The 24,107-nt window shown below is 33.3% G+C and overlaps 1 protein-coding gene across 1 annotated transcript; it reads right to left on the bottom strand.

The window, feature by feature from the left end:
* Positions 1-406: 406 nt before the first annotated feature.
* LOC124531443 (protein-glucosylgalactosylhydroxylysine glucosidase) lies at positions 407-13,730 on the bottom strand. Its single transcript, XM_047106030.1, has 14 exons — positions 13,320-13,730; positions 11,634-11,965; positions 10,780-11,082; positions 10,129-10,229; positions 9,342-9,477; positions 8,744-8,891; positions 8,028-8,175; positions 7,380-7,470; positions 6,426-6,513; positions 5,351-5,548; positions 3,505-3,673; positions 2,685-2,856; positions 2,431-2,571; positions 407-582 (listed from the first exon to the last, which is right to left on the bottom strand). The coding sequence occupies exons 1-14, from the start codon at positions 13,493-13,495 to the stop codon at positions 473-475; spliced, it is 2,313 nt and encodes a 770-aa protein (XP_046961986.1). The 5' UTR covers positions 13,496-13,730; the 3' UTR covers positions 407-472.
* Positions 13,731-24,107: the final 10,377 nt, after the last annotated feature.

Below are 24,107 nucleotides of genomic sequence, written 5' to 3'. Positions count from 1 at the left end.
AGTTTGTTTCTTATTAATTTAAACAAATAAAAATATAAAGTCATTTTATAGATACTCTAAAGACATTTATCAAAGCGTAAGATGATGACATAGACACACACACACACATCACATCACATCATCAGCCCCTTTTTGTCCACTGCTAGACATAGGCCTCTCCAAGCGCACGCCACTGTGGTCTTTGTCCGGCTACTCGCATCCAGCTCCTGCCTGTCGCCTTGCGACATAGACACAATAGCGAGCTAAATAAATCGGTTCTATACTAATTATATCCATGTGTTTATATGTCAATTTTAAAAAAAGAATCAGGAACTAAAATTAATTTTAAGACGGTGTCATATCTAGTAAAGATAATAATGTACATTCTGAACTGACCTGGCACTTAACGGTGAAATTAAAGAATACATATTTCTATTAATTAGTTTAATTAAAAGCAGTCTATTTAAATAATATGTTAAAATACATGGCATTTTTATAATCCTATGGGACGAAGGTAGTTCTGCCCAATTGTGTCGGCCGGCAGCTTGCAGTTCTTCCAAGGTAGGGATCGTATCGTGAACGGACCTGCTCCGGATAGAGTTACTGAAAAGGATTTAGTTGATATCAGTTACAATGTTTTTGGAATTTGTTTTTTTAGAAAAAAAAAACATATTTGTTTTACTATACAAGTGTATTGTATATAAGTATTTGGTTTATTGTTTATTAAATATATTATGTTTTTTTTAATAAAAACTTAGTAATGTTCAACATCGAAGAAAATGAGAAGGTTAAAGCTACATAAAAATAATCCAAAAATATCCTAAGAATGATCAAAATTTATTTATAAAGAAAAAAAAAACCTTATCGACCATACATGTACACAAAAAGCCTAAAAGCCTACAAATGTTCTACTTCCACTGCTGCGCAAGCTTCTCTTGTCCTTTTTCGATGATATTTTAGAGTACACACACATTATGTACCTCATATCAATAACCAAATTAAAAGAACAATGGAGGCTTACAATGTCGTTATATCGGCGTATAATGGACTTTTTTATATAGTGTAATATATCATCTACTAATGTAAATAGATCACCTAATTGTAAGTGGTCCCCCCTTATAGAAATGCGGTCAGAAATACCAAAAAGAAGCTAAGTTATGTTTCTAGTGTCTATTGTTACACTGGCTCACACACACACTCCTAATTAGAACACAACATTACAAATATTGCTGTTTGTTGGTATAATATCTGACGTAGTAGTACCTACCCAGGAGGGGACTCAACGACTAAGACTTTAGCAGTAAAAATACTCCTGATTACGGATAATTGTCACTGTAATTATGAACCTATAAATGTTTGATATCATTCGCTAGTTTTTTATCAGTTTCCACAAAATGTTTCAATTTTTATCTATTACGGAACGTATTTCCATCACCTGATGGACCTTGTAGGACATATTTTCGAAACTATAAACGTCAACAATCTATCATTTTCGTGTTTAAAATTACCTTATCGTAAATGATTTATCAAGGGCGTAACGTAAAACAAATATGTGTCAACCCAGATCTAGTGTTGTAAATCTTGAATTGGGTGTTCATAAAGATAGTGTCACATATTCGCCGTATATTTTGTTATCGACGTAATCATATTGACGCATATAAAGCGGAACTACACATGCTTCCAACTAATATTAAAATGTATTGGAATTGCCAAAAGGTCAATCTTATTTAAAAACTTACTCTCTCACTCACGAATATTTGGTTTACATTGTTTTGCTTAAGTGGTGAAGATAATCATAGGACCACTTAATATAAATAAATGTCTGATAAAAAAAAATGTTTTTGACCAGCAACAAACGATTAAAACGTTTTTAATTAACATTAACGCCTTGTTTAATGTTAATTAAAAACGTTTTAATCCTTGAGTCGAGATGGCCCAGTGGTTAGAACGCGTGCATCTTAACCGATGATTGCGGGTTCAAACCCAGGCAAGCACCGCTGATTCATGTGCTTAATTTGTCTTTATAATTCACCTCGTGCTCAGCGGTGAAGGAAAACATCGTGAAGAAACCTGCATGTGACAAATTAGAAATTCTACCACATATGTATTCCATCAACCCGCATTGGAATAGCGTGGTGGAATATGTTCCAAACCTTCTCCGCAAAGGGGAACTTTAGCCCAGTAGTGGGAATTTACAGGCTGTTGTAACGCCCTTAGAAACTTGATGACGCGGTTGTTTTACAATATTATTTCCTCTCCCTTCTTATGTCAAATTACTGATGACAGAAAGAAATATAAAAAATAGTGCTGACTTTTCAGTGGTTTTCTGGTAAATTATCCTTTATCCTCCAAGCCTTTTCTAAGAGAAGACACACAATATGATATGACACAGCCCACGGGTAATGGAATATTTGTTTATAGTCTTCTATAAGCTTCATTTTAAAATATTACCTGTCAAACCAGGAACTAATGTGACGTTGTATCTTCCATTGTTCATGATGAGAGGCCAGTTGTCGTCTACTGAGGAGACGGTCAGAGTTGTTTCCATAATTCCAATGTCCAGTGTAAGGTTTGACCCCAGGTATTTAATGCCTTAAACCAATTCATTCTGATTATGATTCAATTTCTCCGTTCGTCGACAATAAATCCTCGATCAATGAAGAAATCAATAGTCAAACATCTCATTTGAATATATAATAAAATACCTTTGATTCGAAATCTAGTAGCTTCCGGAGGTAGCTGAGGACGATTTACCTCCAGACGGTCTAAGTGTATCCTGAGTCCTGCGTATCCAAACATAAGTGTCTGCAGGAAGCCTCCCATACCCGTAAGGAAGTTGACTGCTCCTACTCTTGGACGACGGAGTTCACTCCATACCTGTAAGTATAAAAGTTTGTCAAAAATGACTGAAAAAATAATCTGTACATAGTAATGATTTATTTGAATATTTAAATATGTAGACCTCTATTTCTTAGTAGTCTGACTCTACGCCTAAATCAACAATCTGTAAATATTTTTCAATCAAAAAAAACTCCGCAGTGCTAACCATGAAAATAAGTAAAAGTTATAAGTAGAAAATAAATGATAACCTTTTGACGGTGACGTATTTATGGGAATTATTGAGTACCACGTTGACTAGATATAAGGGTACAGATCCTGAGGTTTCGGGTTCAATCTAGGTCTGACCGATAAAAAAATCGTTAATTTTTTTCCGTCACAATTTCGCAACAACAGTGCTGAGTCCACAATTAAATACACTTGCGTGCTTCGGAATGCATGAAACGCCGTTTACTGCGTCTGAACGTTTTTTAGACGTGTTGGATTTGCCATCCCATTGGATTATGAGAGCAGAGCAAAGGAATAGAGTGTACCTCTGTTTTGCATATTTGTACTGCGGGTAATTTAAACTTGCATTGATTGCTTGCTGATTGGCTGCCATGATAGGATTCGGTAAGGCGATATCATCACCAGAAATAAATAAAAGCTAACCTAACCTAAACTCAACCCGAATCCGCAATTACTTACCTTAAAAGGTTCCCTTACGTATCCTTCATAGCTCTTATTGAACAGCTTAGCGGCTTTCAAATTCTCTTCTATATCTAACTGTCCGATGGAATGCATGCTCCATGTCATGGCGGGTCCGTTACTGCGGGTCACCGTTTCGTAGTAGGTGAGGTCATTCGCTCGAGTGGAACTGCGAGAGAGACAATCAATGAAAAACTATTAACAAATTTACAGCAAATTATTTCTACACTATTAATGAGTCTAAGAGCAAAGAGAAGATTCTCATTTAAAAAGGGGTAATTTCTGGTAATTCATATAGGCAATGTATCCTGACCATCAAAAAAAATATTATAAGCAAGCTTCTAAAATGAACAAATTGTGTAAACTGTAAAAATGCCACTACAAACGCTTCGCCTCCAGGGAAGATCTTGAGACTTGAGACAAGAGAGTAAGTGAGAGAAAGATAACCACGATTGGCCAAGTGAGCATATCACATGGATACACATATAACATAAGTTCGGCTGACTCACTCTTAATCCTATATTCGATGATATATAAATTAAACATACATTAAACTCACTTGTACATAACTGGTTTGAAGACAAATTCATCAGAAAAGATTCACATATTCTAACCGGATAGAGTCCACTGGCTGGCTAGCATTTTAAAAGATAGATTACAATAAGTAATACAAACGAACCTCTCCTAATTTTTGTACAAAAAATAACAATCCGAATAAGGCCACCAAATAATTATCATTCTAATTATAATACGTCACTTCCGTTCACACAATATTGTAACGGATATGGCGTTATTCCTTTTTTACATAATATTTGTCGTACAATTGGAAGTGTTAGTAATATATCAAGCCTTGTGATATAGTTTATTAATAGTTTACGATTGAGTAATACATTATTGACCTATTATTTCTCGGTTCTGATGTCACTACAGACGCCACTACGACCTTAAACAAATTATTCATACTTGCAACAATTAACCCTTCACAATACAACTAATGTTAAAACTGAATAACTGTTTTGACCATGGACGTTATTCGAGACGAGTTTCATTTCGAAATAATTTAAACGAATCTCCACGTGAACTGAATAATTTCTGAAATATGCCAAAAAACAACAAATTCGTCGTCATTTTACTGAGATATGTCATAGTTAAAAGACCACAGATTACCTAAATTTAGCCTTAAATCATAAAATATATTTTCACATGTTTTATAATAATTCAAGTCCACCTTAGTCCAGGGGTGCAAATAATTCGGGATCTGCGCTATAAGAGCGCCGCGCTAAGTATTGTCAAACCATAGAAATTAGAACAATAAAATCTGTTTTGAGGGGAATGAGCTCTCTTAATTAAGTCGAGATGGCCCAGTGGTTAGAACGCGTGCATCTTAACCGATGATTGCGGGTTCAAACCCAGGCAAGTACCGCTGTTTCATGTGCTTAATTTGTCTTTATAATTCATCTCGTGCTCAGCGGTGAAGGAAAACATCGTGTGGAAACCTGCATGTGACAAGTTTCATAGAAATTCTGCCACGTGTGCATTCCACCAACCCGCATTGGAACAGCGTGGTGGAATATGTTCCAAACCTTCTCCTCAAAGGGAGAGGAGGCCTTTAGCCCAGCTGTGGGAATTTACAGGCTGTTGTTGTTTGAGCTCTCTTAAGAAGAGATCTTCATTAGTTATGAAGAGGTGTGTATAATAATATATTGTGAACTATTAATATATATTTATTAATGTTTAATTACGATACAATAAACGGATGATATAATATTAAAATTAGCTATGCTATATATTTGGTAAAGAAAAGTTTCTTTTCGAATTTTTTCGGCAGAATTTTGGGAATACTTACATGTTCATGGGATACTGAAGCGGAAACCCAAGAAGGACCGCATCAGCCTGCTTTATGAAATCTCCACGTTTATAATCCTGGAATTGTGGATGATAGTTCAGTGTCTCATCGTAGGGCATCGCGAGGCTCCAAGCGATATCTGCCCAATGGTCGGGGGACTTCGCCATATAGTAAGATTTGCACAGGCAGGATACATATCTGGAGACAAAATTGCAAAATAAAATTCAATTCAAACTGAAATTAGTATTGAGATATTTTGCATCTTTATCATAAATTTATATTTTACTATTGTTACAATAACAAATTATTATATACCGCTAAAAATGGAGCATTTACATGACGTTTCTAAATTTCCAAGTTATTCAAAGAACTTTGGTACTTGATACCGTCACTCTCAATAGAAAACTTTAAATACCGACACCCTAGAATATTTACCCTGGACGTATACAATAACAACATATCATATCATAATCCTATCGGTCGTATGTGTCGCGCATATAACAAAATTTTTCTCGAAAAGGACGCGGATGAGGGTATTGACATTTTCAACAATAACCTAAATCTATTTAGAAAACAATTGGTTTCAATATTTTCAATTAACAAGTAATAATAGTGTTTAAATCTATTTTCTTATTCATTATTTAGTTCCTCATTTCACCATTGAATAATTTCATTTTATTTTTCATTGTCATAACTTGTTCATATTTTTCTGTATAATTTTTTCTTTTCATTTATTGTTTTTTTTTTGTAATGTATACAATGTATTCTCAAGTGCTGATGTTATTTGATTTTTATAAGTGAAATATTTCGTCTACAATCTGTGTTCACATAGTTGTTGGGTTATAACTTAGCTTGCTATGTTATGTTTACTTATATATTAAATATGTATTTAGTTATAATCTGTTTAATGGACCATAAAAAAAAAAAAAAAAAAAAAAAAAAAAAAAAAAAAAAAAAAAAAATTAAAAAAAAAGAAAATATTATAGAGTTATGGTACATAAATATATGTATTAATTATTTATATTCTAAATCCAATTTTTGATTCAAAATGAAAATTAAATAAAGCCACACTCACTGCGCTAAATACAACGAGTAACCAGCCACAACGTTTGTGAAGACGGAGTTTGTGATGTTGCTGTGATCTTCATCAGGACCCATTACATCTGAGAAATGCACATTTGTAAGAAGTTGCAAAAGTGCTATTACATTGCCAAGTATCTAATACCAATATGTGATTAAAATAAAATGAATTCCTATATATATTTAAATTACAATTCACTTCGGGAAAATTTTCCTTTTGTTTTACCAATTTATCTTATAACATGGAAAAGTTTATGTTCTTTTAACCTACAAAGGCTGAGGTTATGGCTTAGGTTGAAGAAAGACTAGTCACCTCTGCTTGGTATTTGATTTTACACGAATGTGCGCATAAATGAACACAAATTATGTCTTCATTTACTTCCTCCCATAATTCAATTGGTCGGCAATTCTTAAGTGACCGGAAGTATTTGAGCGTCCGGAACCATGAGTTTCAGATCAACGTGCTTTCCAAAGCACATTTGTTATTTTAATAAAAAATATTATTTGATAATTTTACAGTACAAGCTTAGAAAACCTTGTACTGTAAAATTTTACTTGGTGATAGGTCTTTGTGCAAGCCCGCCTGAGTAGGTACTACCCACTCATCAGATATTCTATAGCTAAACAATAGTACGCAGTATTGTTGTGTTCCAGTTTGAAAGCTGAGTGAGCCAGTGTAACTGCAGTCACAAGGGACATAGCATCTAGGTTCCCAAGGTTGGTGGCGCTTTGACGATGTAAGGAATAGTTAATATTTCCTACAGCGTCATTGTCCATCGTATGGTGACCACTTACCATCAGGTGGCCCTTATGCTCGTCCGCTAATCTATTCTATAAAAAAACCTTTGTGAATAAAAAAATATATGTCAAAGGTTATTTTTACATATTTTAAGGTCACGTGACAAAATACGGTCATCGCAACGTTTATAGACGTTACTCATTTACTTACTCTCTATGTCATAAAGGCCGGTCGTGTAATTGATGACGGCGCGGGAAGCCCAGAAGTCTGCGATGTTTGTCACAATCGAACATCCGCCATGCTAGGAAATTAACACATCGTACTTGATTTATGATACAAGCCATGTCAACAGTTCAAAAATTACGACAAACTGACACAACTCAGTAGGTAGAACATGTATTTCTTAACCGTTGATTGAAGATAAAATCTTTAAGGAACACATAGTGAGGAATCTTTCACTGCAGTAGCGTAAGATTAATTAATATCTTCGCCTCGTCAAGAGGAAAACTCGTCCCTTTCCATCAGACAAATACACACAGTTGCTAACTTTAATATCTTGCTCGATATTACAATATTTATTAATGTATAAATATTCACCAAGTGACAAGGAGCCAAGACAAATAATCCACGTGGTTCAAACAATGGATAATGCTCGAGTCTAACATAGTCTTCATTTAAATTACTCCTAATACATATCACAAGAAGTATTATGTTCTGAACGAATGCGCTATTACAGGTATAAAAAGGAAATCAACAAAATAATATAGATTAAAATTCACTATTTTATCTTGATGCTTGATTGAAAAGAACAATCGATAGGTATATTAGGGTAAGTCTTGAAATCAAAAGTTATGTTACCTTTAACCAATTTTCATCCCTAGTCATAGCCAAGTACTGTCTAGCAGCAAACGCTATACAACCAGTAATATGTTGCTCGAACTCGGCCACTTCGGGACAGCAAGGTTGGGTTACTTCCGAGCCTGTGTATGCACTTTCCCAGGGGAACCTGTAACCAATCATGATGTTTTAAATAATATCCATTTATTCAAAGTCATATAAATTTCGGATTTCTTATTTCCGGATTTCCGGATTCCGGATTATAACTAAAACTACTAGGCTGTCATCTTATTATATATTTTAATAGGACCTGATATTCCTTTTAATATGACCGAACCGTAATTTCCACCATGTAGATCTTTACGTATAATACCTTAAGAGCCTGATACATTATAAAAGCAATTCCTGTGATCGACAGTAACGCTTTATTTATTTCGGACTGTCCTTCGCTTTGCTGAAGAAGAGACGCGTTTTTTTGACGCGATTGCGAATCATTTATTAATGATACAAAGTCGTATTTATCTTTGATATATTTTTTATGATATCTAGCACTGTGTATAATTAATCCTACTCATAATTAACTCATTTAATGTATCGTATATAAGCCTTAAGAATATTTAAAACATAATCTCCTACATGCCTTAATTGGTACATTTGGCACAATATTTTATGCACAGCTTACACATAACATAAATAAAATAAAAAAACAGCTTTTTTTCTTATTACTCTGTGCGTACCTGTATCCTTTATTCCCGGTAAGTTTGGCTAACTCAGCTGCGACGTATACGTTATCGAGGCGATACTGCAGCAGCGCGTGGGCGTATCGCGGGTACAGCATTAGTATGGAGGGAAACATCCATATCTCTGTGTCCCAGAAATTATGACCTGAAAAAATAAAGACATTGGAATTTTACAATCTATATTACTTTTTTATAAATATTATTATATATATAAAGATTTCATTTGATATTAGTATTATATTATATAAGTTTGGTTTTTTTTACTTTACTACATATTTAGGGATTTGGTCAATGAGTATCATAAATGTTCATATTAGGAATGCTCAATGTTTCAAAGGAGTATATATGTTCATACAGTCTTTTACATAGCGAATATGTAAGAAGATGAGTTAAATGTTAAATAAAATTAATTAAAAACAGATTAAAAATTTCAACATAAACACAATTATTACATTTTGTTTATTGATAAGCATGCCAATTGTGAGAAAAAACGAGGGTTGCATTAATCATCATATTATAATAAGACACAATATTCACCAAAGGAGAGGATATATCCATATAAAATATATTAAATTCTTTATAACAAAGAATGTACCTTCGTAATCGTCAAAAGTTCCTCCTCTAGCCAGACCAGTCGGGCTGAGACCGAAGAATCTGTCTGCGGGCAAGTGAGACTCCTCAGAAGGTAAAGAGCTCATGAAGTAGTACCAAATCCCGTGAACTATTTTAGCCTGAAAGGATAACATTGATTTTGGGTAATTAAAAATACGCAAATACATAATATACACTCAACCATTCAACTACCACCATTGTAAATTAAGAAGTGATATTCCTTGTGCTTGCTGCTCATCCAGAAACCGGAAGCAATACATATGTACTAATAGTCACCTGCGGCTTGTGTCGTGTTTTATTTAGGGTGTTGGGTGTCATGTGTCAGACAAAAAGTAATAAAAGTAGTAAATTCGATTCAGCGGTTTGGTCGTGAAACAGCGACAGACCGACAGAGTTACTTTCACATTTATAATATTATAATATAAGATAGATAAGGCGGTTCTTACAAGATAGAAGCGGTTTAGATAAATAAATAAATAATAAATAAATATGAGACATCACATACATTACTCTGATCCCAATGTAAGAAGCTAAAGCACTTGTGTTATGGAAATTAGAAGTAACGATGGTACCACAAACACCCAGACCCAAGACAACATAGAAAACTAATGGTAATCTACATCGACTCGGCCGGGAATCGAACCCGGGATCTCGGAGTGGCGTACCCATGAAAACCGTTGTACACACCACTCGACTATGGAGGTCGTCAGATGGACTTGTACATAGCAATTTTGTAGCACTCAATTTAAGATTATCTTTATTAAACGTACCAGTTCTAAGTGCCCTTCTATTTCCATCCCGCCCTGCTGGTAGAGCTTCAGCCAACACTCCACGTGTTTCTCGAACAACTCTTCGCCATCCTCCTGCAATACTATGCACACATGTAAATTTACCCTAAATGTTGGTTAATATTTAATATATACAAATTACTCTTTAAAGCAATTTTATTTTAAAGTTGATGTTTTGGGTAAACAATGAAACAAATAAAAAAAATTGGAATTACAAGACACAAGGAACAAGACAGACTTTGAGTTATTCACTTCACAATAGTTAAACATCTAAACACCACAGTTAATAGCGATAATCTTCAATGTTAGATCAATGACAGATAAGGATAATACACCAGGATTCCCTGCGTGTGTGTGTGTGTGACTATTTGTTGTTTTCGAGTAACTTGCATAATTTGTATTTAAACAGCGATTCTGTTTATATATCTTATTCTGTTTATTATAAAATTATTTGATAGAGTTTTCTAAAATACAATGTTCTTATTTAAGTTATGGTGAAAAATATAAATTGTCTATTGAAATTGATATAGTAATAGCACATAATAAAGCAAGTGTAAATATAACGAAAAAAAATCTTCGCTTACATTAATATTATATTATCCAGAAAAAAACAGATATTTTTGGAATACTTACTTTTAACGAATTCCTGTCTCGCGACTGTTTCATTCTTATCCACGGTCATCACAAATGTAAAGACCCTGCTTCGAAAATGGGGCACAACTAGGTGATCTGGAACCGATGTCCAGTACGCACAAACGTCGACAGGCAGAGGCTGGTACACCGGATCTTCCGATTCCTTCGTTTTCCCACAAGCTTTCCACACTATCGTGTCGTCAATGATTTCAGGAATCGGTGACTCGAAAGCAATGTCCTCGCTATCAGGACCGGCCATCTGACTTATTGCGATCCATATCTCGTGGTGGACAAAGTTTGGATCTAAAATTAGTATTAATTGTTATTTTATTATCTCTATATATAGCGCCACAATTATAACAGAATCGTTTTATTGTTAAATTATAAACTAGTAGTATTTTAAGCTAGTAAAAGATACTTTCCTTATCATTATTAATTTATAAAATAATTAAACCGACTTCAAAATTAGAAACAGCTAGTGAATTTAAAAAAAATAAGTGCAAACTTACAGTTCCCTTAGTTGTAGTATAACTTACTTAAATTGAAAATTATTATCTCAATACAACTTTAAATTTTCAAGAAATTCGTGGCCATATATACAAACATACACTTATGAAATTAAGCACACGTACTTGGAAGCCTCAATGGATTATCATATTCTATTATAATTAAATTCTAATAATCTTACATATGTACGTGTCGAAACTTCTTTTTTAGAAGTCGCTTAAAAAGACTTATTACATAAAATAGCAAAACATTATATGAATAAAACGCCTTCATCAAAAAAATAGCAAAACGGCTACTTGCGAAAATGCTATTCAACATCATCAAAGGTAACCGTTAAAAAATCTCACCGGCGTGCGTTTTCGGTACAACTTGTATCTGATTGACAATTGTTCTCGTGTAAAATTTATGTGCAAATATCCTTTGGGTGACGACCGATCTGTCTCTGTCAACGGTCACTTGGAAAACTCCATGTTTTGTATCCAAGCTGTACACGGGGCTGTAGGGGTGATTTGTCAGGGTTGATTTCAACCTGATGTTGGCCCAGGCGGGTATTCTCGCCCTGTGACTCTCCCCCTTACGTCCGTTATAGAGGCCGTTCATGTAGACTGTATCGCTGAACACGTTTGTGGCGACATGACCGTTTCCTATAGATGGCATGAAACGATCATCTGACGGGAGGCTGCAAAGTAATTTATTATATAGTAAGTAAAATAATATGCAATACTTATTGTAAATATTTGTATCTCCACGGACGTGTTCTCTGTGTCTTTGGTATATCTTATATTTAATTTGTTTGTTAGTGTGTGTAGTAATATAACAGAAGGATGTTTTTATTATCACACATGCATTACACTAAGGAATAGTAATTCTAATTGTCTATCAGAAAGACATTCTCTTACATAGCTTTTCGCGCTGTACTTTACATGTATTTTTTTAATAATGAAATAGTAAAATGGATTTGATGCATACACTTTTCAAAATCAAAATATTCAAATAGGCTTTTCTTCATCGTCAATTTAAAGAGCTACAGACTAGCTATACAGCTAGAGAGCACAGTAGTAACTCACGATATTAGTCACAGTATTATTTCACAACATACAATTATCGGTAAAGATACTCTATGCATCACACCAACAAGGTCATTTCCGGCTGTTTGTCATAAATGAAGATAGCATGGTCATACCATATTAAATGCGACGATAAATTTACAAGAATATGATATTCACGCTTGTCATTGTTAGGAATGCATCAAATTAGTAAAATGTAGACACATTGTCTATGCCAACATCACATTATCTTTGATTAGGTGTTTGTGTAGGGCTATACTGTTACACTCTGTAATGTAACTGGTACATATTGTGATTAATATTAAAACAAGTCAATAACTTAATAGTGATATAGTGACGTCTTAAATTTACTCATATAATAATATTGTATACGACAGCTTTTACCAAAATGCCTTCCATATTCTGGTATAAGTTTTATGTATGTTAGTTTAGAAGTCTTTACAAATCTGTCGCTAGTAGGCTATTCAATTTTTGCCGCCCCTACTGACTTTTCATCGACTTTTTCCCGTTATTAGTATGATTATGACCTAGGTGATATTTCTGACAGTTACTAGATTATTTTACGCGATTGGCCAGTATACGGATTATAGACGTAATATGTATACATATAATTATAATTCTTTTTTTATGTCTGCAAGATAATAACAAATTTGGGCTAAATTTTCCGCTATTGGTAAATCCGTAACTCCTGAGAACCGTGAAGCCGCCTTGGGAACAATACCGAAGAGGGCACATATGGCTACTACTAAAATTCTACATTAAAATTTAATGGCAATCTATAGCAGAGATGATCCTACAAACAGACTAGCCGAATGCCATCCAAACCACAACATGCCTTCAAGTACGAATAACGAATGTACGAAGCAGGCCTACAAAATTTAAAACAAATTGAAGATATATATCAAAGGTCAACAACGGACATGTCTGTGATGATACACAATTTGAAAATAAAAAGAAAAAAATTACCTGAGAGTTGAAAAAATATGTGCATCTTCGCTGATATCTTCGGTCTCGTCCATAAATTTCTCAACGACCGTATGACCACCACCCCTAGTTGTCAAAAAAATGACAACCAAAGCAGCTGCCGCCAGCAACCCCAACATGGCAGCCACTTGCTTATTTCGCGCCAAAAAGTTCCACATCAACGTTAAAATATACAACCTCTTTGCTTAATTTTTATTTTGTTTTTATTATATATCATTTGAATCGAAATTCAAATATAGAACGTAGTTTAATTTTTACAGTTCGTTTTCGATTTGTTAAGTACCGTCAATTTAATATTTTTCAATATATTCGTAGGGATTATGCGAGTTTTTCGATAAACGGCATTAGACTGACAGATCGCGCCCGTGTCCTACGACGTCATCCTGTTGATTACGCGACCTGGCTGACATGACACACTTTATTGTTCTATTAACAACGATAATGAATACTAGGGTCGTCGCTTTGTCTGTACATCCTGATCTTATCTCCCTTGAAAATCGTTATAAATCGCCTATTTAAAACCCAAATGTCCGATTTGTATGAAATTTATTGCCACTTTATCAGAATGTTGACTACAAGTATTTAATGACTAATCAAATTATGCAGAATAGACAACCCTGGACAGGACTATTAATTCAATTGTCACTTCCTGATTGTATTAACTTAAGAGACCCAGTAACTCTCATCAACATTACCTAAGACAGTAGCGTTCTGAAACTAAATGAATTAATTATGTCAACCTGACGTGTAGTTCGTTGACCGTATACTTGAATATTTAGTCTTAAATTATCGTCATGATATCATTTTAACTTTATGTACGTTATGCATCTTACTTATATTATAAATATGAATGTTTAGGTGGATGAATGTTTGGTACTTTATCACTTAACCCAGAACGGTTAAGTGGTTCTGAATGAAATTTGCCACAGAGATAGTACAGTTTGGAAAAGTACGTACACTACAGTTTACTTCTAAAAAAAGTCATTTAACATCTGAGTAAATTATAACACACGGACAAAATTGCGGGCGGCAAGTAGTGTAGTATAATATAATAGTATATTATGTGTGGCATTTTATTTTTTTGTGTTAATTGTTTCTTATCTCCAAAGACGTGTTGTCCGACCCTTCGCAGTATCTCTCTATTATTTGTCTGAGTTTACTTGTAGAATTTGCATGTTTGTTTTCAAGTTTTGATTTTTGACTTTCTTATTTGATTTGATCCTCGTTTAATCGATTTTAGTGCGACACTAGATTCCTAGGATGGTTTGGATAGAGTTTTGCCAGTCTGATCAAGATTAGGTTATCCTTATTATGGATAGCCATTGTGAGGTATTTCAGAAATTTAATGGTAGTTGTTTTTGCCCCTTCAAATGACAAATTTGCCATCAGCTTTTCCATAACGTCGTCATCGGTCGTCGTCGTCAGCTTAATATACTTTTATTCAATATTTATTGAATAAAGTACATGTTACATAAAATAAGTCAAAACCAGTGATATTTATCATTTCAATTCAGTAGCGGAGGCATCAGACCGTGTACCCTCTAGTCACGCTTCGCAGCACTACGTGACGTTTCGACACATCCGAAACTGGGAAATCTTTATAAAACAGCAAACTGATACGTCCATTGAGTTTCTGATTACAGAATTATGTCTAAAATAGAATAACTTGAATAAAGATCCAAGTGAGAAATGGCTTGATTTAAATCTAAACGCCATATTGGTTTCTGTAATTGATATTAAGTTTTTTGGAGTTTTCATACGTTCATAGATGTGTTCTATTGCAAACCCTTGCGGAATATATTTTATTTCATGATTTAATGTCAAAGATACATGATATTTCCTTATATAACAATCATTAAATTTAATGATTACAGGTGACAAGAGCGAGCTATTTCTGAACTAATGATGCTTATCGTTGGATAGGATTGTATCAACGTTGACTTCATCCTTACAATTAGGGTTAACTTATGACCTGTCATCATTATACCTAGTAAGTTATATATTAAACAAAGGATTACAATAAAATCAGTAGTTTAGTTAACTAGTAGTTTTAAACTCGATTATCGATAGTTATGTTTAGAAATATATTTTTTTCTAATATTAAAGTCATGTTATTATTTACTTTTATTTAATAAAAGAGTAAATTCCCAGTTTCTTGATTGTCCCAGAAGAATAAACTGCTTATTTCACGCTAAAATGTTGCTTGCCGTTTAATGGAAATTGACATTCAAAATGGCGGTATTTTACCGCTCTTAGAAATGTTATATGTCTGTTAGTTTAAGTAACAATCTGTAGATATAGAATCAAAATCATTAAAATTTTTAATTGATTAATTCATATTCCCTCTATTAATGCTCTACAGCAAAATCTGCGTTAAATTCAAATGAAATAATGTTTGATGTTCAATATCAAGCTCGCTATAATGATTATATTATTTATGGACCTGTTTATAATAAACAGGTCCATAAATAATATAAACAAAAATTTAATACATATTTAACACGTTCTCCATGGGATGCATGTATGCATAATATTTAATTAAATCAATTATTTTATTCATTTTATATATTTCTCGAAAATAAAGCAAGAAGAAGAAGAATAATACATTTTATATTTTCACACTCTCATATGTACTTTAAAGTACAGTCATTTCATAAAATTTTATTGCAGCTTAAAAATATAGAGAGTCAGTGAACGATAAGACGTTTCGTCTACGAAGCACGCTTTCGCAATTGAGGTGTGCGAAATATAAGAAATGTACGAGTAAAGTGGACGTGCGCACTTCTAGAAGAAGACTCGTAATTAACGAGATAGCGAGGAGTGAGATATGATTGGCAATGTCATTATCCGCTGCGCAGCGGAGCGTGGCGCCCTCAGCGTTCCGCTCAGTGCTTCGGTCAGCCACCTTGCGAGGAGCCAGCGAATGATCTCACTTGCACGTTTACTTTGAATTCAATTCATAATTTTTAGACATTTCCTAACGCCCCTCGCGCGGTTTTCGGTTTTAATATTTGTGGTTTTATGAATCGAACGTGAATAATATTATAATTGCTATCAACGCAACTCACATGCACTAAACAATACATTTAAAATGAAAGAAATATTTAAGTTGATATTTCTTGCTTAATTATCCACGTGGTACATATTCGATGTAAAATATGGCGTGCATGATTATAATAATTACAAATATTTATTTTAGTATCTAATAACTTGTCATAGATATATAACTATATCTTGCATTACTTTGGCTGACACCGATTAAATATTTATATAATCGATTAATTATATATATTTTAATCGACTTTTATTCGCGAAGATAATTAAGAAAATAAACACATAGTGAAACTTAGTTGTCAACCGTTGTTTGACTTTAAGGTGATATTTTGTTCAAAATACGAATTATGAATGATATCGTCATCTTGGTGTTTAATAAAAAAAATATTGACCAAATTCAAAATTTGCTGCATGTAACATTAATGTATTTAAAAACAGAATGTTTAATATTTTTTTAAATAATATTCGTCAAAGTACAAAGATTATTAACGCAGATACGGCATTGGATTTTGTATCGTTTAATACCTATGTAATAGCAACAAAGAGAGCTGTATGCTCTATGTTAACGCACTTGAAACTTAGATCGGGTGAAAAGGTAAAGCGGGACGCAGTGTCCCGATAACATCTCGAAATTTATTGCAACGCTAGGGATAAATTATAAAACCACTAAAGAAAAACGTCGTTCTAGATTTAAAACGAATGTTTTCACCCTGGATACGATATATTTTTTCCCTAGAGATAAGAATTTATTTATATACCAACGGTAGTCGGTATATTAATTTGAAAAATTAATATAAGCACATTAGGTATATTGTTTTATTAAAATTCTGAATGAATTGATTATTGCTATATGTATATAGCATAGCATTTATAAATATAATATCTAGTTCTAAAAATGTATCGTATAGTAATACATTTATAACAACTATTTTATATTAAGAATAAGTTACAGAATATTCTTTAAGCTTTAACTGGATTTTATTGTATAAAAATGAATTATAAATCAAAATCAAAATAAACTTTATTCAAGCGGGCTTTTACAAGCACTTTTGAAACATATCGAATCGTCAATTAACAATTAAGTGAATCTATACCACTGGTTCGGAAAGTAGATTCTACCGAGAAGAACCAGCAAGAAACTCAGTAGTTACTTTTTTCAACATTTAAAAAATGCCATTATTTAAGTAATAAAGTCTGAGTCTGTTAGCAAAGTCACCTTAGCAACTAAGCAGTGTCATTGCAAGATGTATTAATGCTTCTTAAAGCCATTAACATGTCATTAACGGGATCTACATATAGTAACACAAGTTCACACGCCCTACAAATGTGACCAGCACTATAAAGACCCTATTATATATTATTTATAAATTTTTGGAGTCGAATAATTGTTATCATCAATTATTAGTGGCTTATATCAGTCATTAGTGTGGTTTCGTATAACATATTGAGTTATTTCTTGATTAGTTGATAAGTTATAAAGTTGAAAATTATCGAAAACCAGAATTCGAAATGATTGCCGGCCTAATAAATATATGTACTATATAAATAACGAAGTGATGTTTAAGACTTGGAACTGTTTGGAAGTGTTTCATCCCAAATAAGATGGAAAACATTTCGTTCTACGTATGAAATCATTTCAATCGTGTATACCAAAGATCGTTGCCGGCCCAATAAATATATGTGCTATATAAATAATGAAGTGATGTTTAAGACTTGTTTGTGTAGTATTTCTTCATCCCAAATAAAATGAAAAACAGTTCATTCTACGCATTAAATCCTTTTAATCGTGAATATAATAGATCGTGTTATGAGTGTGAGGGATGAGGGTTATTTCATATTTTCGTACACATGCACATAATGTGCCGATATAACCAAATAATATTTCATTGTTAATGATAGATTATGACTTCTGTAAATTTTGTGTAAGTCGAAGTTTTATCCGCGTTCTAGCACACTGTCTATGTTAGGCAAAATTAAGATACCATAAAGCGCTTAAACGCTTTCAAGATTTAGTGCGTAAAATGTAGCGTGCAATATAATTACTATAAAATATCATCCATTATTCACTAGGCGCCAACTTCCAGCGCTTCAGGCGAGTTGGGGTACATGCGAACAATATCCAGTGATGAGAATTTAAGATGGAACTCGCTACACGTTACATAATTTCGTGGTAAGATAAGACTGTCAAAGATTATCTAGGTTTACAGAAAATGTTACAAGAAACTAAGAAATAATTAATCACTACTCACTACATAGTATAAAACAAAGTCGCTTTCTCTGTCCCTATATATGCTTAAATCTTCAAAACTACGCAACGGATTTTAATGCGGTTTTTTTTTTAATAGATAGAGTGATTTGAGACGAAAGATTTTGTATATAATACATGGATAATATAGTCAAGAAACAGTGATAATTTTAGAAGTTTCTAATATGATGTCGAAAATAAACAAATTCTGTAGTACCTACATTTTGTATCAGTTTTGCACCCGAGTGAAGCCGGGGCGGGTCACTAGTTAATTAGATTAAACATTAATTATATTAAACTATTAGGTAATTTTTCAATTATATATCGATATAAGATTTCACCCGAAACTTGGCTCATAACCATGAAATACTTTTTACCAAATTAGATATACTTTTTATACGCTGTGACTTTATTCAATTTGACTAAAAAAGCAATAAAAGGTAAACTCACGAAGGCGACTTATAAATAATCAACATCCTTTAAATCTATATTTGCTACTATTTCAGCTAAACTGTTATAGCAGTACCAAAGAAACTATGGATGGATTGTGTAAAAGACGATATGGCTGGAAATGACGTCAGATAGGGAAGTATGGAAGAAGACATGCTGCACCGATCCCAAATAAAACTGGATTAACAGCAGGAGATCGATGACAGATGACTTTAATGCAATGTCTAAGTGAGCTGCAGTGCAGTGAGATCTTATAGAACAAAAGCTTTGAGGTGATTCTACCACGCAGTTCCGATTCAAGTTTGTATATGTTTTTATACTTTAAACAATGTAAGTATTGGATGTTGGTTTCGTTATAATTTCGTTTCTTCATCTCTAAACATGAAAATTGTCATAAATAAAACTTGATTTACTTACCCAAATTTTAACCTTCATTTAACTCACATATTTAATTCCAGACCCCATATCATTAGAGGTAGCTCGCATGATATAGCTAGATTAATTACACGATAATAGTTTTTATGTGTAGTGTTAAATCTATCTAAGAGAATAATCGAATGAATGTATCTCGAAGTCTTATCCCATTCGAAACAAAGCCCGAATTTAAAAACATTTTATAAAAACGTTCCCAAAAAACTTCTCCATCTTTGGACAAAAAATACTCCATTTATAACTTTCTTTAAATTCAAAGCATAATGAAATTGTATTATTTCAATCACACCTTAACCCAGGGATTCCCAGACTTGAGCGCGAAGTCCCCTCAATGATAAAGCAATAATTGAATGTACGGGACATTTAATTAGTGCTTATCATTTGGTGTTTGTGTTTTATTTATAATGAATTTAAAAAGTCTGAAATTTAATATACAATTTTTAATTTCAACTATTATTAAATAATCACTTAAATCAATAAAATTATTATTTAATGTTGTGTTGTAATGATGTTTTCTGAGCCAGCTGATGCATATACATATGGTTCACTATTGGGTGATCGATTGGCAAAGAGCGTCGATGGCAAGATAATATCACTTATTAATATATTTCTTATTGGATAGAAGGTTCGAGCGTAACAGGCTTCGTAATATATGTAAACGTACCCCTTGGTAAGTAATGCAGGAACTTTTGTCTCATCAGAATTAATAAAAAGTTTATTTATACAGATTTCAGAATAAGCAAACAACCGACCATCAATCACATCTTATTTCAAATTAAGAACTAAGATTGCGATAGCTTCATAAAAAGTCAGTTTCGTTCGAAATTTAATCCACAAAAACGAATTAAGAATCTACATTTTCAACGGCTTCTTTTGTCAGGCAAGGAGCGGGCCCAGCACCGCTAGCGTCGTGCTCGGCGGAGCATAGCGTGAGCGACAGGTGCAATACCTCCTTGTTAGTTACTCGAAATATTATTTGACGTCAGGCTGCGGGCTGGTCAATTGTTTTATTACGTCTACAAAATGAGCAGATGTGTGAATTAAAACAATTAATATTGTTTAAGGTCCACCGCCTTTGACTTCCTATCTTGACATTTGAAAAAAAAATGTTCTAATTGAGTCAATTAGCGTTACGAAGTTTGGTAATAAATTAAAAATATAAGAAGAATATAGAATATTTAGACATACAACTTATTTTATGAGATTTTTCTTTATATATAATAATTTGTTAGGAAACTGTTTAACATAAATACGTAGATGTATATGTAAGTATATTATTATTAGGGCAAGGTAATTATAATGGCATTTAGTTTACTTGGTGGAAGGGCTTTGTGCAAGCCCGTCTGGGTAGGTACCACCCACTCATCAGATATTCTACCGCTAAACGTCAGTACGCAGTATTGTTGTGTTCCGGTTTGAAGGATGAGTGAGCCAGTGTAACTACAGGCACAAGGGACATAGCATTTTAGTTTCCAAGGTTGGTGGCGCATTGACGATGTAAGGAATAGTTAATATTTCTTACAGCGTCATTGTGTATGGGTGATGGTCACCACTCACCATCAGGTGGCCTATATGCTCGTACGCCAACCTATTCCATAACATTTTTGATATCAAACAGACAAAGTAATAAATTGAAAGACGATAGCAGTCAACATTACAAAACAATTTAGTCAGCACACTTTCAACTTAATAAAAAACAGTCTAAAATTTTCCATTGCTAGTTAATCTCCGAACCGTTTTCAGTGATCTCCATATAAAAGGAGTTTTTAAAAAGTATTATGCATAAAATGGATATAAATTAATTTTCAAAAAAACGTAATTTTAACTGAATTTACACATTTGACAGATCTACCGTTCTAGTATCTATGGTTTGAGAGTAGGTTTTTTCAATTTCATATACTTTTAATGTCAAGTAATTTCATGTAATTTAAAGGGGCTTTGATATATTTATTAATGGGCTGTACAGTTATGTTTGGGCTATGACATTGTTATTTTTCTATTCGATTTTTGTATAGCAAAACCCAATTATCTATTATAGAAAACTTCACACTTAAAATAACAGACAATTTCTGTTTGATATGATTTTAGTGACGTGCATCCATACAAAATATTAATCTTTTGTATCGATGTATAGAATAAATGTAGTGTATGTGTTTAACGTACAAACCAACTCTAAATGATAGGTTTTGAATCTTACAGTTTAAACTTCTTTGTCTATGGTTAATGTTTGACATATGCCATTGAGTAATATTTTATTGTTTAGTCAGAATAAAATGAAAACAATATTTTTTATTACCAAATATTTATGAGAAAATAGACTGCAAGATTTAAATGAGTTCACAAACTAATTTCAAACTCAAGATTTGAATTACAAGCGTCTCTTATTAGTCATTTATAAGAATTTCGTTTTTTTATGAAATAGGTAGGCAGACTGTCATATTTGCTTCTGAATTCATCACAGATTATACACCTTGGCAATGTAACCAATATTAACTATCGCTTAAAACGTGAAAGCGACATTTTTTATTCTTAATACAATACCCCTGAAACATTACTTTAAGAGTTGCTTAGCGCCGTTGGTGTTTTTGTTTAGCACTTATATTATTTGATTGTGTTAAAAACTCTTATATAACTTGAAAAATTAAACTTCCAGTTGTCATTTGTTTGGTTTTGTCATGTCGCCTTTGAGTAACGTTTTCCTGAATACGAATGATTGACGTACGAAAGATAAGACCAAGATAATAGTACTTCTTGCGATGATACGGCGGATTTCGCGATCTTCAGCTGTAATTACTGTCTAACAATGCGAAGATTCTGCATCCCAATTATTTCATTCCAAAGATTTCGAGATAGGCTATTTTTCTATTTGAACTCCTAATACATAATGCATTTCAGTTTTGTAACTAAATTAAAATAGCTTATCTCTGTTCGTGTACCGTTCGAATCAACGATTCGCGAACACTCATCTCAATGGGAGGTATTTAAAGAAGGCGTCTATCACACCGCAGCGTAACATAAACTAACAATGAAAATTTAACTTTGGACTGGTTGGTCCATGGACTAGCTAAAAAAGTATCATAATTCGAAGACGAAATATTTTTTTTTAAAAAGGCGTTAAATTTTTCTGTTGTTTATTTGATGCGGACAGACACCCACTAAGAAACGACATTTACTGAAGTTGCGGATTATGGAAACTTGGGAATTATGGGAGTGAAGGATTCGAAGGTGTACTGGTCTTTGTACAATTATTTTCTTTCATTGAGAATTGAGAATGATGATGGTAGTTGTCAAAATTAACTTAACATCCTCAATTTATATTATTATCCGCTTAATCTACCCAAAGTTACGCGGCTATAAATTGATATGACTGTTTATAGTTAATTCGCGCTCATCTAAAAACATTTAGCTATCGTTTATTTTCAAATAGAAAAATCACAATAATTATAATAATACTGCCATGTGGTGTGGAGTGGTAATCAAAATAATATGTAATCGAATTGACTTATTTTTAAGTCAAGTATATTGGCTTCTTAAGTCGGAAGAAGATTGCCGCAGGTGCTGACCATCAGTGCTTCCGTAGATACCTGTACCAGATAGCAAGGGTGGGGCGCTTTCCACGAGGTAAACGTGCCATTAGACGTGGTGTCGACGTCGAACGCTGGTGATCACCAGGACGCCTAGGTATGGGTTAGTTTCACATACCCCTCCATTTCATGTGGGGGTAACACGTTGGAACCTTCCTTTAGTGAGATAAAAAAATAATAAAAATTTAATATCAAACCTACTTAGTTCAGTGGAATTTAAGTGGTACATCATTAAGTAAAATTATATGAAATGAAAAATTAAACTAGCTGTGCCGGCGAACTTGTACGCGTTTGATTTATTAAAAAAAAAATTGTAGCCTAAGTTGCTCCTTATTATATCAGTTATCTGCCAGTGAAAGTCCCGTCAAAATTGGTCCAGCCGTTTCAGAGATTAGCCGGAACAAACAGACAGACAGACAAAAATTGTAAGAATGTTATTTTGGTTGGTACATATGTACCTTGTATACATATGCATTGAGTAAAAAAGGGATATTTTAATATTACAAACAGACACTCCATTTTTATTATATGTAATAGAATAACAAGGATCAAAAAGTATATATTTGAATTCATATCGGTGTAAATTTATATAACGTAGATAATATACACAGGCGCACGTGCGAGACCTATCGCTCGTTATGGACGCAATGAGACCGTGTTTACGAGGCCACCTAATGCTGGTTTTAGCCTCGACAATTTACCGTGGAACAAATAAACTTCAATACAACAATTAACAGCGAAATACAAAAGAAAGATTGAATGAAATATCATTATTTATACTTTGATTAGCGACTATTACATTATATTAAAATAATTACAGGATGTTGTTATAAAGTAGTAAAGTAATATAACATTCTGTAAATTTCCCACTGCTGGGCTAATGGAGATCTCCCATTAAGGAGAGGGCTTGGAATATATTCCATCACGCTCTTCCAATGCGGGTTGGTGGAATGCACATGCGGCAGAATTTCAATGAAATTAGACATGTGCAGGTTTCCTCACGAT

Source organism: Vanessa cardui, chromosome 7, assembly GCF_905220365.1.
Source record: "Vanessa cardui chromosome 7, ilVanCard2.1, whole genome shotgun sequence".
NCBI classification, from domain to species: Eukaryota; Metazoa; Arthropoda; class Insecta; order Lepidoptera; family Nymphalidae; genus Vanessa; species Vanessa cardui.
This window is presented reverse-complemented; position numbering and strand designations above follow the sequence as displayed.